Genomic DNA, 20,059 nt, shown 5'->3' on the forward strand with positions numbered 1-20,059 from the left:
AAACTATATTCTATACCCCTCACTCTACTACACTCCCTTTACAAAACAGGTCTTGACACTCCTGTTTCTGACCCCACCTCATCATTATACAGACTTGTTGTCATCATTTTGGATATTGGTTTCCACAGATTCTTTAAACCAATTTGTGTGAAAAGTCAAGATGAAGAAAAACGATCATTTCTTCCACTACCGTTTGTCAACAAAGGTATAGATGTAATTAATTTGGCTAACATCCTCCATCACAAAAACGCTACCAACAAAATTCCCCCATATTTCAAAGACAAATCCATACCAATTATTTCATATTCCTATACTTCACCCATTGTATCCAAAATTTTCAATTATAAAAGGCTATTGCAGAACCTCGAGATTGAGGACTTCAAGGCTAAACCACCTGACTGTTCTTACAAAAACTCTCCATTCAAATATGGTTCTTCTGCTCATTACGGGAGATTTAACCATCATCGAAAACGAATCTCTGCGTAATATCCTTGCTAAAGGTCTCAAGTAACGTGAACCACGCTCCATGAATTGGAATTATAACTTAAAAGTTCTTATGGATGCCGTCGAGAACTATCCAAGAAAATGGATAGAACGAGAACAAGTAGACGTTTGATTCTCTGTCAGAGTGGTTAAAGGTCGCGAGGTCTTTAATTTTGAAACGAATGAAAGTTTTGAGTAGGTCAATGAGTGCCAAGGCTACATCAGTTTTCAAAGACCCCGATGTAGCAAAAACATTGTCTACTATACATGACAAAAATGTTGTCGTACCAGCAGACAAAGCCCAAAACAATATTGTTTTTGTCTGCAAAACGTTTTACATTCAATGTTTATTATCGGAGGTAGACGTAGAAAATAATAGCAGTGATAAGACCTATACTGCTACCACAGTCTCCAAAGAAGAGATTGTGGAAAACCATCCTCTTTTGGTCTCTCTACCAAAGACGATGATTGTGATTTACCGTCTATGTACTGGATTCTTAAACTCCACAAGAATCCATACAAACAACGTTTCACAGCTGGATCTGCAAAATGTACCACCAAACCTTTGAACTTCTATACTCATAACTGTCAAAGAGGGTCTGCAGTCCTACTATAACACTTGTTACTCCCAGAGTGGTATTAATTCAATGTGGATCCTGAAAAATTCGAAAGGTCTTTTGGAGACAGTCAGTTCAAGACTATTATCTGAATTTAATAACATTAAAACCTATGATTTTTCAACACTGTATACTTATATTCCCCATACTCAGTTAAAATCCCGACTTAAAAAATATTATACCATTTTTTTCTCAAAAAATATGGTACACCTAGATACAAATATATAGTTCTTGGTAGAGATTCCTCATACTTCGTAAGAAATAATTTCAAATCATCTTCCAAATATGCAGAGGAAGATGTTTACAAAATGCTGGAATTTTTAATGGACAACATATTTGTCCAGTGTGGTGGACGTGGTTTTCAACAAACGGTCGACATTCCAATGGGAACAAATTGGGCTCCTTTACTTGCTGACCTATTCCTTCACTCTTATGAGGCTGACTTTATAGCTGATCTGATCCGAAAGAAAGAATATCGTTTGCCTAGATCCTTTAATCTCAGTTTCCGCTATATAGATGACGTATTATCTTTAAACAATCCTAATTTCGGGGATTTGATACATCGCATCTACCCCAAAGAACTTGAGATAAAGGATACTACAGACACTGTGAAGTCAGCCTTATATCTTGATCTACATTTAGAAATCGATGGTAAAGGAAAACTATTGTCCAAACTTTACGACAAACATGATAACTGTTCATTCAGAATTGTCAACTTTCCTTTCATCTGTGGCAACATCTCTTCAGCACCTGCGTATGGAGTGTTCATATCACAACTCATACGTTATGCCAGAGCTTGCCGAAACTACGCAGACTTTTTGTATCGCGCTAGAATTCTAACAAATAGGCTTCTGGAACAGGGTTATGTTGCTACAAGATTGAAGTCATCACTACAGAAGTTTTCTAGTCATCATAAACTCGTGGATCGTTATAGTGTATCCATCTGCACCACGAAAACTGATTTATTCAACGGCTCACAATTTTCCTTTCCTGTTTCGTCTAACCCGGACTTGACTTTTTATGAGCAACTCGGTGGGTGTTTCTAGAAAAGCAGAGGATGCTCACCCTACCGGTGCACCTGGTACATGCTCCCAGTTTTAGTGGAGTCCGAGTTGCTCATTTGCTTTTGTGACTTTGTATGTATGATTTTAGTTCCTTTATGTTCTTTGTTGTGTATGTCTGTTTTCCATGTCTGGTCTTTGTCCCTGGATTACATTCTTTTGATTACCCTATAACCTTGGTTCCCTTGATTACTCTTTCACGTACGGTTACAGTCGTTGGTCCGATTTCTCCTCATTCTTAGCTATCAAATATTAGTATATTTTTAAGGTGGTGAAAATAGAAACATAATTACAGTGGTACTAAAATACTGGCTGGGTTACTCGTTGGGCACCAGAATGGTTACTCAAGAATGGGCATTGCAGGCACTTTTAGTTTTAGATGGACATCTCAACATGGTTAATAAACAAGGATGCAATAATCCAGCGTATTACTTAAGAACTGACATTCAAGTATGGTTGAATCAAGGTCAGGCATTACAGTACCAACTTGAATAGTAGGGATTGGCTAGGATCGTCATTTCAGTATGGTCACCCAAGGACCATATTTCAGTCTATAGACAATTAAAGTCCATGGGATGGCAAATTCAGAATGGTTACTCAAGAATTGACATTGAGGTATGATTACTAGTGTAAGCATTCAAGGGTGGGCGTTCCAGTATCATTACTCATTGAGTGGTACTCCAGGGTGGCTACCCAAGAATTTGAATTCATGTATGGTTACTCAAGGGAGAACACTCAAGCACGATTGAATAAAGGATGACATTCCAGCATGGTTACTCAAGGATGGACTTTCACCCACAGGATAAGGATTTCAGAATGGAAATTCAGAATGGTAACTCAAGAATGGACATTCCAGTATCATCACTAAAATTTTGGCATTCCAGCATGGTTTCTCAAGAACTGACATTCACAAATAATTACATAAGAGTGAGCATTCAAGAATGGTTAAATGAAAGATGGGTATACTTGTATCAGTACTCAAAGACAATTATTCTAGCATGATTAATCAAAGGTGGCCATTCCAGGATGGAGACTGCCATGCTTGATCGTAAAAAAAAAGATTTTGGTGGTCATAGAATCCAAATGCTTTGAAACAATATTACTGAATAAAGCAAATGAGGAACAAACTAGATAATCATTTTCTACTGTCAGGATATCAAATTCCATTTTATTACCAACTGGTTACCAGGCTTCTACACAATTTCGAACATAAAATTTCGATTTATTATGGATAGAGACTTAGATTATTATGTCCTAGTCTAAAAAACAGCATGTTTTTAAAATAATTACCGGTAAACTAGGTATATCTCCCCTTAAAAGATATTTGAAGAAAATGGTTGAAACCAATCTAATTAAAATTAGACCTATCAATTGTTCCATTCAGTCACTGCATGTAGTGACTTGTAGTAGTATGATTGATTGTTGAGGTTTAACGCCCGAGCAGCAATATTTCAGCTATATTCAGGCGATGAACATGAAATGGATGATAAAATGAACGTGAATGACGATGAAATAAAACAAGGGATGGGACACAAGGACAATAAGGTCGACAAATTTTGGTTGCCACTAGAAAAAGGGGGGTTGGGTAGGGTCGGGAAATTTATCCTCCTGTGGCGGATCGCAAAACTCCTATCGAATACCACAGCACGGTTATTTCACGTGCGAACAACGTGACGTCTTTCCCAACACGGTGCACCACTATGGTTTGCGGTCAGGATTTCCGTATTATAGCATGACAACCCCAGCGTGTGACACGCCAAGGGTACCCCATTCCACCACCTGGGGCACACATACCAGTTGCTCTGTGGGCAGAGCGCCTAGCCCCCGGCTAGGTTTCTGAGCACTATTTAGTCGCCTTTTACGAAAAGCTTAGCGCTGCTGCAGGCCTATTCTTTTGACACCAGGACCTGCACGGGGCGTGACTTAATGTAACAACTGCTAGGTCTAATTTTCATTAGATTGGGTTTCAACTTGCACAATATAACAATTGTATTCTTTTTAAAAGATATTAAGTAATTTGAGACTGATGACCAAGATACATAAGAATATAGAGCTAACAACTATGACATTTTAACTTGGAACATGACTCAATAAACGGCTGCACTAAAGCACATAATATGTCTGCCCACCTCATTTCAAAACTTTAAAATGAAGCAAAATCTGATAATAATATTGGAAAATTAAAAGGTTTCCTTCCATTAAGATCTATGTTATACACAAAAAAGAAATAAGCATTTTTTATTTTGATGGATTGATGGAGAGCTGTATACAAAAAAATGATTTTAGTATTTTCTTACCATCTTAACTAGCACACACAAACAAATTAACAACCAACCAAATATTGGGATTATGTGGCAGTTCTGTGTGAAAAAAAATAATCTTTCTGGCGTATCAACTAATACATTATAAGACTTTGTCCAAGCAAAAACCAGGCAGTGGGTGACACATGACAAATTTTGTTTTAAAAAAAATATTTAATCAATTTCATAGCAACCTTTCTCATAGCTGAATGTTGGTTTTAAGGTTAGCTGCAACAATTGAAAAGAAATAAATTACATAGAAAGCATTGAAATTCATTGAAACAAGGGAGATAACTCTTTAAATTGAGCAAAATTTTATTTCTTTGTTAGGGTACTTTAAAATCATTTTCTAAGCCATTAATTGTCGATTCAGAATGAAATTTGTACATTTTGGCATACATACAGTATATACATTGCACTGAAACAAAAATTATGTGGGGTAAAATTTACCCGTGCCACTTTTATCACTCAAATCATAAGACATCCTCTAAATGAAATAGGATGCATAGTTTTGTTATGTAGTTAAAAGGCAAACAAATAAGAAAAAAAACTACCATGTATATGTAGTGTTTCCCAATACTCATTTAATACAATCAATATCACAACACCAGTAATAACAATAGTATAATATCCCTCCTAACATTTAAATGTATAAGAATCTCCCTCATCTGTGTGTTGTTCATGTGATATTGTATGTAGAAAAGAAGTACCAGCAACATATTAGGAATGTCAATTGTCTTTGTCCAATAAAAATAAAAAATACAGTGAAAGTGTGATTGCTGATGGAGTATCAATGTTTACCGTAAGTTGAATTGCTTAATACAATATCAATACTGTATAAATGAATGAGATATTAATATAAAATTTACTGATTTCAAACTTTCAGCACAAGAAGGATGTTATCTTAAGATTTTAATTTTATTCATCACAGTCAAAACATTATTTAAGACAACATAATCTGTAAACCAGTGCACTCATATTTCAATATTACTAATGATATAATACAGTGATGTTTCGACTTTCCAACTGTAAACTTCTCAGTCAAAACATCATCCCAGACAATATACCATTGTTTTGTACACTAACATGCTCACATTACATTGTTACTGATGATATAAAAGTGTGATGATCTTGACTTTCCCATTGTAAACTTTCCAGTCAAAACATTATACAGAAAGCAGTGTTTTATCAAATGTTCCCAGTGAAATAAAGTTTGATAATTCACACTGTGCAATAAATTTGGTTATTTCACTTTCGAACTTTCGAACTTTTAGCAATTTTTCTCCTTTTTTAACGTGTATGGCATGCATTTTTCAGTCTGTCAAACATGAACTAAAGATATTGGTCAATACATTGTGACATTTCAAAATGTGGCTTTACATTTAAAAAATGAATATTTATAATTAGAACCAAATAAATTATAAGTAACTTTTGAATAAAGACTTTAAACTGCCAATTAACAAAATAAATGGACCTACCATACTGATAAATGTTAAACATTCAGATTCCTTTACTGGGTTCATATAACTATTCAATATGATATATTCAGTATCTAAATGGCACATATTTATGACAATATGACAACCTTATGAAATATATATGTTTAGGACTAAAGAATAAATGTAAGATAAACATGTGTATAGAAAAATCATGTCTAATTGTATAAATACCGTATGGTAGGTTATTTTGGCAGATGTAAAATTTGGTGATTTGGAAGCAAAAAGGCATAGAACAAATTTTGACCTTTCTAATTTTGGTAGATACTAATTGTTGCACTGATTATTGAAGCTTAGAATAAATATTTTGTTGAATTTATTTTGGTGTTTAAAAACAGACCATTAAAGTCACCAAAATAAGCATCCTGCAAAAATTACCTGCTATACAGTATCATTTGTTTAATATGTTAACATATGTTAAAGGTACATTATTCATGTTTTAAAAAATGTTTTTATGTGTTTTTATAATCACAAAATCACACATTTCCATAACAGTCCTGATCATATTTTTCATGATGTTTTAAAACATATCAAATATTTAAAATTAATAATAACAAAACTGTACAAAAAAAATGTTATATGAAATCAAGTTGCCATTTGTTATGTGAATCTATTACATCATACACCATCAAATCTACAGGGGCAATAGAATAAGCAAAATTAAGTTAATTAAAGAAAAATTTGCTTTAAAAAAAAGACATCCCATATCAATTAATAATGCTTCTATTTCAATCTGTGCCAAAAACTTTTACAGCTACTGGCCTGAATAATACATTTGAACAATATTACTTTATAAGTAAGTCAATTTCCACCAGCTCAATTCATTCTTACTAGACACAGGTAATGGGCTAAAAGCTAAAAGGCACAGATTGCTATTTTGTTTCTTAATACATTTTGAACCTTACATTCAAAACTCTAAGACAAAGCATTTACTTAACTTATACTGATACTTGATGAATGAAAAAAGAAGTCAAGCTATGGCATGAAAAAAAAATGGACGAACAAGTGGGGGACTAGAAATGTAAATAACAGAAACAAATAACAAAACTGATCAATGGGTAATTAGATAAGCTAAATTGACAACTAGTAACTTTGAACCAACTCATTTTAGTGTTTCAGTTAAATTTTCAAGCTTTTTATTTTCATTCTAACATTTATTCCACAGTGAAGGAATTTATCCTAGCTATCTATTGTTACAGTTTTTCTTGTTTGCAAAATTAGCAAAAAAATAAATAGCTTGTGAAAGTAAGTTAAATTAACAATATATTGTAAGCCAGCTAAAAAGATTACTCCCTCTAAGTCTTATTATTTATGACTATAAACTTTTAAGACGCTTATATTTGTGTTATCTACCTTTGCAAACATCAAAAAATTTAGCCTGTAGTCAATTGATGCCTTAAGTTGTATCAAGATGTAATAAGAAATATGAAGGACATTTCATTTGCATGTGAACCCCATTCAAAACTTTGTTTGGTAAGGATAAAATAATCCAAAGCAAATTCTGTTTTTACAAATAAAAATGAAGGGTGCATGAAACAACAAGATGTTGCATGCTACATACTGCTAATTATACCCCACTCAATCATTTCAGTGAAACTTCGGAAAGGGAGTCACATTTAAAGCATCCACGCATTCCCTCTGATAGAAGCTGAGAAATCTATTATAAAACTAGAGGCTCTAAAAAACCTGAAGCCCTCAACTCATTCGATAACCAGCACTAAATTATAATACAACTGGTCATGATATAAATTCCTAATGCTTATACCAAACGAACAATCATATCAATTTTCATTGAATTCTGTCCAGACGTTTCTGAGAAAAAAATAAATAACATTTAAAAGAGAGAAGAAACATTGAAAAAGGGAATAACTCCAACATGGCACAAGAGATTAACATGAAAATTTGACCAGAGATAGATCCCATCATGCTGAAATCTTTCAATCAATTTTTTAGATTTATGCAAAATGACTAATCCCTATGTTCTATATTTAGTAACATTGGCCATGTTTTTTGACAGATCAAAAATCCCCACATCAGTTCTATGCACAATATCCTGAGAAACATGCATATCAAGTTTGTCCCTGAGTGGTCATGTAGTTTTAGAGAAAAAAAATTTAGAATAATTGTTAAAGATGACAATGATGATAATGGAGACATAGAACGATGGACGCGAATTGATGGCAATAGCTCACATGGCCTTCAGCCAAATGAGCTAAAAAGTGTAACAGGTGGACAGACTGACAAGGTAATTGCATTATAGCCCCACTCCAATGAGTAGGGTATAATAAAAATATATCTTTCCCTAAATGAGAAACGTTAATGATACACACAACAAAGAATACAAAAATTAAGAAATGCAGTTCTGTGGTCCTTTTCACAAAAAATCGTACGAGTAAAATTAGTCGTAAGTTATGACGTCATAGTAAATAAAAGTATTGTGACGTCATAACTTACGACTAATTTTACTCTTACAAATTTTTGTGAAATGGGCCACTGACTTTTAAATGAAATTAAATGCATATTATTATGTAGATTGCAGTGATTTATGGAATGTTCCCAGTGTAAAAATTTTCAATAACTCACCCTGTGAAATAAATTCAGTAATTTCACTCTCATACTTTCTTCACAAATTTTCACATCATGAATATCAATCGGCCATTCACAATACTTAAAACGTATGTTGAAAATAGCAACCATTGAAGGAGGAAATCTATTTATAAAGAGGATAATCAATTTGTTATCATCCATAATCAAAATATGATCATTTGTGTCAAGAACACATAAGATTTAACTCGTGCACTGAACAAGTTTCAAACACTCGTTAAATTTAGGTGTTCTTCAGCACTCGTTACCATATTTTGGTTATTCACTCTTTATAATTAATTATCCTATTATTATTTATCAAAGCGAGATACCTTGTGATGAAATACTTCCCCTTCCTATCAGATTACTTTTCTGTGTGTATGTTATTGATAATTGAATTAGAAATTAAGTCTACTTTGACACAAAATGCTGGCAAATCTTTCTTGATTGTCATACTTTTGAAATACACATACAAATTTCCACTAAATTGATGAATCAAGAGATACATATATCACATTTACAGTGCATGTACTAAGGATTCCCGAAGAAGTACAATATCGTGCTACATGGGAAATTATGTCACATTAAAAAAAAATAACTATAAGCAATAAAATTCATAGCAAAAATATTTGATAACAAAAAAGCTTCGCTTTTGTTTAAAAAGATAAAAACAATATCAAAATAGTAACAGACATAGTTATTAATTTAGGACTTGACCTAGAGTTTTACACAGTGAGCAAAAGGGTAATTTGATACCGTAATCAAGCTTACTTAGTCAACATAAAATCATTGCACAAAAATTAATTTGAAAACAATAACATTAAGTTTAAATGAACATCATCTTCTCTTTCTTAATTTTGATCCTATAAAAACAAATGCAGAAAAGCCTAAGGCAAATACATAACCATATAACATTTTATATCTTTCTGGAGTCCATAGAACTGTGTAAACCAACTCACCATCCTTCCCTGAAATGAGATAATCTATTTTTTTACCAAACTTTTCAAATGGTCTGTTAGATTCAGTTAGGTTCTTTGCCCAAAGGGTTTCTTTATTTTGTTACAAATATTACATTATTTTAATGTATACGCACATATAAAGAGATTTCTTTTAAGAGTAAATCTTACTCTATATTGAAGGTTAGAAGGTACCCTCATGTTGAACTTTAAGAAATTAGTTACTGGAATTGCTCTCACCCCCAATATCATCTTTGCATCTAACTTACGTATAATAGCTATACCATATCCAATATCTTTCTCACCCATCCTGTAGCTACAGGTAGGTACCATAATCTCTGTAATAGCGAATGGATTAGCAGTCAGGTTATTGACCATCCATCCTGTCATGTCAACTATGTTTCTTCGTTTTACACTCCATGATGAGTCATCATCCTTCATACAGTCATTGCATAAAAATACAACGGACTGCAAAATAGAAACTTACAACAGTAAACGGTGGATACTTTATACATGTGCTGAGTTCATCATTTTCTATGGTAAAATTCAAGATATTGTCTTTATATAATGGGTAACCGAAATTTTTTTGAAATTGCATCCAATTCCTCATATAAATGCAGTAGAGATAAAATAGCTGGACAAGTGGTTTTAAGTATTTTTTTTTAATTTCAAGTTCTATTATACATGTGTCAAAATACAAGTACAATTGTACTAATGTAATCAGTATGTTGACATGTTTCATTAAATTTACCTTATGCCAATGTCCAGACAATATCAAATGTGGACGGACCTGTTGGAGAATCTGTAATATAATAAAGAGAATTATTAACTTTATACACCTACTGAAAGAACAAAAAATCTATATAGTAGAAAGAAAGAGCAGAGTTGGAACATTGATGAAACTAAAATAAAGATGATACAGTATAATATTGGATACATTTATTATATCATCTTCCATTTGCTTGTGTGAAACAAACTGATACATATATATTGTACAAACATTAAGTCTAACAAAGGAAACAAGAAAGCAAAACAATACAGTCACACCTGTCTTAAATAAACAAGAGGCTCCCAGGAGCCTGAATTGCTCACCTCGTTATTTTATATCCTTTCAAAGTCAGTAACTCTAACAATGAGTTGTCCAAGAAGACTGGTAGAACTTTCGTCAAATAAAAATTTCTTTCTATCTATTTTAGTTATCAAGTTCTTGCCTGAAAACTGCTAAAAACATCATTTTTTGCCTTTTAAGGGCAATAACTCTAACAAGGAATCATCCAACAACTTTTGCAGGCTATATCATAAGGATCATATCAGCAATTGATAGAATTTATCTAACCCAAACGGTTTTGGAGATACATGAGAAAAACTTAATTCTTTGTTCTATTTGACGGATCACATCAGATTTATGTAGAATACCCAAAGGAATATTAACAATAAGTTTGATTCCTATTGGTCTACTAGTTTCAGGGAGAATATTTTTAAAATAACTTTAAAAATATTAAAAAAACATTGAAAAAGGGCAATAACTCAAACAGGGTTACCAATCTCCTACACCACTTAACGGTATGTAATGAACCTTTCGAGGAATCTTTATTACATATATTCCCATTGTACACCTCCTATATTAGATTTAGATCCCAATTGATTTGGAGATCAAAAGGTGAATGATATTAAATAGTGGGGTATCAAGTTAATGAGCATTGCTCAGTTTTTCTAGTTTCTATCAAAAGTGGTTGGTAAGACAAGTCTGACTGCATCAGTAGAGTTGGCATGCAAATCAAGAAATAAAAATTGAAGTCAGTTTGGTATTGATAACTACTGACTAATATTTTAATATTGAAGGGTTATTGGGACACATAACAACATAACAAAAGCTACTAATATCATAAACCAAAGGCTCCCCAGAGCCTGAATTGCTCATCTAGTTCAATTTTTGCCTTTTAAGGGCAATATCTCCAAAAAGGAATTGACAAACAATTTTGACTCAAAAGAAGACTTAGGCAAGACAAATCAAAAGGATCATTTCTGGAATTGAAAGTTTCTATCTATCATGGTTTTCAAGATATTGGATAAATGTTAAACTGTTAAAAAGCTATTTTTTGCCTTTCAAGGACAATAACTCTAACAACTCTTTGATCCAATGAAGAGTTTTGAAGGCCTCATCATAAGGATCATTTCGGGCATTGGAAAAATTTGGCTAAACTTTATGATTTCCAGAAATATGAGAAAAACTTCTGTCTAACCCCTAAATTCTATTTCTAGTACCAGTACTGGTAGCTATGTTATTTTCTGTTCTATGCAAAATACCTTAAGGAACATTTATACCAAGTTTCGTTCTAGTTTGTCTGGTAGTGTCAGAAGAGAATATTTTTGAAAGAAATAACATCAAAAATAGCCATAAAAATGTCAAAAAGGGCAATAACTCCAACATGGCTAAGCAAATTTACACAAAAATTTGACCACATCTCTTCATACTGACCACTTTTTCCCAGTCAGAATTTTGCTAAACCTAATGGTTTTGGAGATATATGTGAAAAACGTCTGTCTAACCCTACAATCAACTTTAGTAATGGTGGGCATGTTTTTTGACAGATCAAAATTTCCCATATCAGTTCTATGCACATTATCCTAAGTTTGGTTCTTACTGGTCATATAGTTTCAGTTTTGAAAAAATGTTAACACAACGGATGAAGCGACTGACGCTAAGTGATGGCACAAAAACAATAGACACCAACTGATGGCATTAGATCACATGGCCTTTGACTAAGTGAGCTAAAAAGTAAAAATTGAGACACTGAAGCTTGGAATTTTCCAACATTTGTACTTTATATCATTAAATATTTAGTTCCTTTTTCTCATAATGTTTTGACCAGATATTTTCCAGGAAAAAAAAATAGGTAACAGACAGAAGTCAAAGGTATGATGTGTAGATATAGGTAACAAAGCAACAAGCAAACAAGGATTTAGCATGCAAAACAATTAATAAGCATGTAAGACATGAACAGAGTTTTCTAATGATAAAGCAGCAAAAACTTATTCCATGTTTTGTTTGTTATTACAGCTGATGCAAAAGAAACCAGGTTATAACATCTCACTCAAAAACTAAAACACATCTATAAATATAAAATTAGGTGATTAATATCAAAATATGAAGTTTGTTAAATGGCAAGGAGTTAATAATGTCTTTCTTATTTATACTCCCAATTATGGCTTTCTTATTTTCTAACTTAAAAAAATATGAAACTATTGACTGAAAATCCAGAAATCATTAGAAAAAAAATCCAAATAACTAAACCTCTCTTTCTCATTATACATTTCAAACATTATTGAATCATGTTTTTTCTTGACATTGCCAATTTCAAAACTTTATTAGAATAACAAAATCCAAATAATAAATGCAAAGAATAATTTCTGAATTTATAATCGTATCAATGTCTGAAGTTAAAGTCCTGACATAATTTTTTATTTTCACAAGAAAATGTTTCCTTACCCCTCAACATATATATATAATGTAAATCAACCCAATGCATACAATTCCTGTCACACTGTATTCAAATGTTCATACTGAATCTCAAGGTAAAACGTAAGGAAATTTCCTTCATGTTAAGATTTCCATGCAAAATAAAGATAGCCTATTTGGAATCAGGACATAAATTTTCATGAACAATTAGAAATAAATTTCAGAAAACATGATGCACAAGAGTACCAAATTACAAGTATATAGATTACTACAAAAAAAATAAAAGCACAATATTCCTAAGTATAAAAAAAATTCCCATTTGACTCAATTTAGAAGTAAAGAAAGATAGTCTACTTTGACCGTTATATACTTGACATGTTGTACTGAGTATGGAAAAAAAAAGGACTGAGAAACAGGTGTAATATATATTGAAATGAAACATAACGAAGGACAGGTAAGAAGAAGGAGAACCTACAGGATTAACTTGGACTTTGTCTTTGACTAGGACAGAGTAATGACTGATTAGTACATGTATAGGTGAAGCTTCCTGGGGTTGAACAACCCATGTTGTATCCTCTGGGTTCTGTAAATACAAAGTTAATGCTGCTTTATATGGTAATAGTAATTAGAAAGTTTTAGCTATGGTAACCAGGGCTTTTCAACTGAAATGCAGGTGGAACCAAACAAAGAAATTTTGAGAAAAATGACAGCCCAATGAAACACAAATAATTAAGGTAAAAAATTCATAACCACACATTCCAACACTTGATAAACCCCTCTTAGTCTAGGTACTTTACCTGTTTAAATTGAAAAGCCCAGAGTAATTCATGAATGAAAAGGATAGACAAACATGAACCAATCAGGAGACTTTCATAACTTGATTTTAGAACCCAAACCTTTTAACTTTTGTAGCAACAATAATTGACACATGTTTGATTTATTAAAATTTTGAATTTTGTTTATTTTTAAAAGAGAACAAGATATGTTGTAAACAGCCTAATATAATTCTCCTGAAAGGTAAAGAAGTATACCCATATAATATTGTTAACTCTGTCTATACAATTCTGACAGTACACCAGAACCTACAGATATTACAAAGGGCTTATCTCGTGGTATAATAGAGTTGTGAGACAGAAGAAGTTGTATTCTGCCTCCCATTCTGTCAGAAAATGATTTGGCTAACATCATTTTCTCCAAATGTCTTGGTTCTGGGAACTGCATATCTAACTGAAACATCCACAATTGTAAAAGTTATGTATATAAAACATACTTTTGAGACTGAAAATATTCATCTCTAACTTATTCATAAATTTAAAGGTTGAAAACTCTTTTAACAGATACACAAACACATACATGAAAAGATGAATTAGGCAAACTTTGTATTGAATTATTTGACAAAATGTCAGGTAAACTTCAAATCTTATTTCCTTGGTAAATGTATGTTCCTTATTTCATAAATTTGCATATTGTCCAGAAAAAAGAGATTATGAATAGTTTTGCATATATGTAGCTCATCTAAACGGTTGTTTTTTCTGCCATGTTAAGATTTTTTTTCAAAATTAAGATTATTTTAAATACTTATATTGTGGTACATAAGTAATGACATGTGGGAATGTTTTCATATAAAATCTCAAATTGAGACATTACTAAAATCATTGAATTTTTTCACAAAACATGGATTTAAAGCTTGGTAAAATTTAAAGAAGGATTTGAAGAAAACTTGATTTGTTTATGACCCTGATCCTTATAAGGGATTCTCTTTTTTTCTTACAAAATATATGAAACAGTCTACATCTTTTCAAAAGCAAAATATATGATTTCGGTGGGGTTACAGAATCCAAGTGGCACCCTCTATCAAAGATATTAAAGTATAAAAGTACCCCCAGAGGGATCTACTTTTGCCATGCTCTAAAATACCTTAATGTAGTCTATAAAACCAAATGTTATAATTCCAGTCACATTCTCAAAATGACTCTCAAATCTGCTGACTTTCCTCTGTGTCCTAAAATCCCTGGCTTCTCCACCAACATCATTATCTCCAGGAATAAAAATTTTCTAGAGAGAAATCAGTTTACTGTATAAGGGATACAAGCTCTCAAAATATCTTTGCAACTCAATAAAATATAGGAAACTGGTATGGTGAGAAATACCACAAACATTCTTACAGTACAATCATTTTTTACCTCAACCGCGCATAAAAACTAAAGATAATCTTTATAAAGGAGTCACAAAATCTCTAGATATCAAATAAAAATCTAGAAGTTTGATGGGCAAAATTTGATTTGTAGCAAATTCAAATTGTGGATATGTATAGTGATATATGCAGCTGATATTACCTATAGCAGAGAATATTTATTTGAAAAATAAAATGAAGTTTGAATGCTAATAGTGCTTTCACAATACATGTACATATATATTAATTTATCAGCAACTTAATCGTTTTTTCAATTTTTCTTACTGCCAGATATTTTTACCTCGGGCCAGTGTTGTGATACTGAAAAATATTGGCAACATCAAATCACAATGTAATGCCAAATTGACTGTGACACCACAGATAAACAAAATAAAGTCAGTTTTGAAGGTCTTGACAGAATATTGCATCTCTTCTTATCAGGCCCACTGTAAAATGTTTTCTGTCAAGACCTGAAAACTGTCAGTATTCTATATATATCAAAATTGTATTTTATTACCTTGGTATATTTAGCCAGAGAGAAAACATCTTGAAATCTTTGATAGGCATATTCATACTCTTCAGCTGAGGCTGTACTTCCTTCATCTAATAAGTCTCCAAGAAATAATATGATATCTGGCTTAACATGGCTGTAAACTAAGCCAAATGTCCTGGTAAGGTACCTTCAATATAAAGACAGACATAACATTATCATCATTAAATGATTCTGATGACCTTTTCAGAATCCTCGTTTTTTTCTGCCTTGGAATAATGCTTTTAAAATCATGAAAGATGAATTCTGATTGGCTGACCAGAAGGTCGTCATGACCGGAAGTAGAATTGAGCGTTGTTAGATCCTACATGCAGTGACAGAATGAAATAATTGATAGGTCTAATTTTAATTAGATTGAATCTATTTAAGACCTCCAATTTAGCTGCCCAAGAATACATTAAACACATTTTATACTGTTGATGTAATTAATACAGAATGTATTGAAATAGTCTAACACAAATTTTAGAATAACTAATTTGCATTAATAACCCACCACTAGACTGATGTAAGGAAGATTGTGTTGTATTGAAAAATTGAATACCAAACAGTGAGATATTTAAAGATGTTTTCAATATTTAGAGCTCTATGTTAATGCACTACTATTGCCTAGATCTCTGGCATGCAAATACACGGGCATAGCCATACACTTAAGAAATATTTCTAACATTTCTTGAGCAGTTGTCTCTGTTCTTTGAATACATCTACTAAACCTTACCTATCTACATCCCATCTTGCAATAGCACCTATAGGGTTAGGTGGTTCAAACTGGTACCCCTGAAGTTGGGGGTCAGATACTAACAATAACACTTGTTCTTCTGCATAATTCCTGTAGCAAAGTAAATATATAGCTAGATAAGATTATTCATGTCACAATAAATTAGAATAATATAAACTATCATTATGTCTGTTCGGTACAATATAAACTATCATTATGTCTGTTCGGTATAATATAATATATCGTATGTCTGTTCTGTATGATATAAACTATCATTACGTCTGTTCTGTTATAACAATTACCATTTATATTGTTTAGTGTAAAGTATTATTTGTGTTTAAGAATTTATTACTAAAAATTTCAATTATGAAATATTTATGATGTCCATATACATGTATGTATATAATATATATTATATACATATAAACCTAAAAGATTGTACACTACCAATTAACATGTTATATGAGAATGTAAACAAATAATTTTTAACTTTCTTCAGTGCTTAACATAAACTGAGTGTGTACGCAACTCACTGCATCAAGTGAATATCTGTGACATATTAAAATTATTCATTGAAAGTAAAACATAAGCTTCCTTTAGATTACAGGGATGATTTTATGAGGTCAACAAACAAAGCAGAAATTGGCAAAATTGGAAGTAAATATACAGTAAAAAAAGAATCTTTATGGTAAAATCTGGTCTTGAAATAGCAGAATTTCACTAAAAAGCAGGAAAAAAATCATCCCTGAATTATACACATACATGAATAACAAAGGTGGTAAATAAAAATGTTGCTATGGTGTCATGTTGTAATTTAAAGATTTTTTTAGTAATTGATTTCCAATTTTTTTTTTTATAACTGATGAATTGTGATTTTTCGTCAGTTTGACTGTAATTGTTAAGCAGCAGTCTTTATAAAAATCAGACAGAAGGTGATTCATGCATGTCAAAAACCCAACGAATTTGTATTATTTCTTAGTCAGGAACAGTTATGGACCACATATTAAATCAGTCTAAAATTTTCATTTGTTTATTGCTCTTTTGTGATAAAAATGATATAGATTGTACATGGCAGAGTTATTGTTCTTGATTTGGTTTCATTTGGTTGATTTTTTAAAAAGTGCTGATCTGAATACAGAAATGATTATTGTTATGTGAAAGTATAGCATTTATAGATTGAACAAACATCATTTGTTTGGTGGGTTTTTCTACACCATGAATCATTTTACCATAGGCAGTGTCTGAATTTTATATGAACTTGTACTTCCACATATGCACCTTTGACCCTCAATCTCTGGCCAATATAAGCTCTGTACAATGTAAATGATACATTCATTCAGCAATACACTAATAACAAGTGTTCCTATGATGACTGTCTTAGGTGTAACCTGGCAACCTGATTGATTCCTGCCCATTTGAACATTCCTTTCATTCTGTTGTTACATTGATATGAACAAGGACCTGGAAAAAAAGATAAAACCCATTTGTCTTGGGGATTTTAGTTCCTAAACACTTGACCAACTTTAAGATACATGTACATTGTAGGCTAGAGACTAGGCTACTTTTTGAACAATTTTTAAGGTACAGTTTACATCATTGTTTAGAACAAGTCTTAATCATTTGGGCTATTCAATGAATGGAGGGTATTTATACTTGTTTCTTCTCCATTAATGTGATATTAAAATCAATTTGAGCCTTGCTTTCCCACTTGTTTTTTTTCTTATTCAAGCCATGATTTGCCAATTTAGCTATAGAAAGCACACACATCTGATACACCAAGCCTAAATCTACCCCTATAAACATTTACACATTATATACATGGAAGTCCAAAACATACTCCACTGTCTAAGTTTCATAATCACTAGACCTAAAAATAATAACTCAAATGCATTTTCTGCTGTACCAAACTGTGGTTCTGCATTAGGGAACAAGTGTAACCATGTAACTGGTTGTAACCATACCTATTACAGGGTTTACAAATGTTGACATATTGGATTTTGCACACCTTTCTTGCCATGCATGTTTCCTGTTTTGGAAAATTATTAAAATCTTAACTTAATTTTGCTGTGCATTTGTTACCAATTCCACATAGTGACTAATTTGAGGTAATGTTTTGAAATGTTCCCCATACAATCAAAGGTTATGTCTTCTTGAGTTGACATGCTTTTCACAAACAGTTATTTACACTGTGCAGACTATTTTAACTGATCTTCTGCAGATTGGAGAAAATGCACAGCAGAAGTCAGGTCAGATTTTGATATAGTTTTATGTATAAATATGCATCTTTTTCATATGGGGCGACTTAAACATTGTAGATGCACAGGTTGGTCTGTAGTCCAAGGGAATTGTGTGATGAAATTCAGCCCACATTAATCAAGAGTGAACATTATCATCAAACCAAAGGTCAGTTTTCTATTTTAAGGATGAGAAAATCCCACATAAGATTTGATAATTGAAGCTTCAAATTTTTTTAACAGAATTAAATGATTAGACAAGACAATATACGCTCTTTCCACTTGATAAAAAATCATAATATTGGTTGTACATTTACTGTGACAGTAAACAAATATGTTCATAACATCTACATCTACTGTATACTTCTGAACATCAATATGTTGATGAAACTAGGTGCATGTCAGGCTCAAGGAATTAAAATTTTAACATATATACACAATACGTTACATTTTTTAAATGTTTTTTTTATGTATAGGATAAAAACAGACAACTATTAACATGAACAAGTGTGATTTAGCACCAGGCTTGAGTGAGTCTAGGTCTGGGCTAGTTGCCACCTGATAATGATATGGTAGGAAATTCCACATCTTTATTGAACAGGGGAAAAATGAGTTTGAATGGTAATTTGTGGGAGAGAATGGCTGTAAAATTTATGTTCTCGTGTTGGTGCTAAATACTATGGTGATACATGATATTTACAAGTTGGTGTGTGATTTTATAAATCAAGAGAAGAATCAACGTGACTCGTGACACTGATGAATAAGAGGTTTTATAAATCTGCGTATAGAATTCAAGCACATAATGATACAGTTTTAAACAAATGATAAAATACCGTTAAACATCATAAAAATCTTAAACATTATGTAAAATACCCACCCTTTTTTTGGTTTTCCTATTATTTTTTATCAAATAACAAGTAGTTACTTCCCTTGGAAGCAAAAATAAACGCAACGGTAGGGAAACGAAAAATTCCGTGTTATGTCCTAAATAGGCTAAAAACCACTAATTCCACTTCCCATAGGCTTCTATGCTAATTTCACAATATTCAATGGCTTCTCTGGACTTTACCTTAACTTTAACCTGCAGAGGACTATATATCAGCATGATTCTACATATGTCAGCTCACAATCCTCAGAATGGCATGTGGGGTTAGCAGACTTGCAGTGCAGTACTGGTCACCGGAAGTGAAGTGTCTATAAATAGCATGGGAAATCCCAGTGTTTTCACAAGATAGGGGTATATTTAGAAATCATTATGGAGATTAGGCTTCACATCACAAGAAGCAAAATGCACCTATAAAATGTACAGAAATGTTTTTCCTTTCAGAAACTGTTTAAATTTTTCAAATGAGATGAGAACTTTTTTCACAGCACTATGAGGAACAGGGGTAATTTCTGCGTAGGACTATTTTTGCCTACGTTCCAAATGCT

At 32.2% G+C, this 20,059-nt stretch overlaps 1 protein-coding gene across 5 annotated transcripts; it reads right to left on the bottom strand.

The window, feature by feature from the left end:
* Nucleotides 1-5,360: 5,360 nt before the first annotated feature.
* LOC148618888 (uncharacterized) lies at nucleotides 5,361-19,576 on the bottom strand. Of its 5 annotated transcripts, none has more exons than XM_088578229.1 (10): nucleotides 19,506-19,576; nucleotides 17,673-17,855; nucleotides 16,395-16,505; nucleotides 15,647-15,809; nucleotides 14,874-15,011; nucleotides 14,043-14,183; nucleotides 13,432-13,539; nucleotides 10,248-10,298; nucleotides 9,766-9,964; nucleotides 9,227-9,508 (listed from the first exon to the last, which is right to left on the bottom strand). In XM_088578229.1, the coding sequence occupies exons 2-10, from the start codon at nucleotides 17,807-17,809 to the stop codon at nucleotides 9,378-9,380; spliced, it is 1,179 nt and encodes a 392-aa protein (XP_088434355.1). In that variant the 5' UTR covers nucleotides 17,810-17,855; nucleotides 19,506-19,576; the 3' UTR covers nucleotides 9,227-9,377. The 5 variants fall into 5 exon arrangements, with proteins under 5 accessions (XP_088434357.1, XP_088434358.1, XP_088434359.1 ...); XM_088578230.1 differs by lacking the exon at nucleotides 19,506-19,576 and adding an exon at nucleotides 19,329-19,349; XM_088578231.1 differs by lacking the exon at nucleotides 13,432-13,539 and having other exon boundaries at nucleotides 5,361-9,508.
* Between the last annotated feature and the right edge of the window lie 483 nt (nucleotides 19,577-20,059).

The sequence above is a fragment of the Perna viridis genome, chromosome 4 (assembly GCF_037379345.1).
Source record: "Perna viridis isolate PV_CMFRI_1.1 ecotype Kerala chromosome 4, ASM3737934v1, whole genome shotgun sequence".
NCBI lineage: Eukaryota > Metazoa > Mollusca > Bivalvia > Mytilida > Mytilidae > Perna > Perna viridis.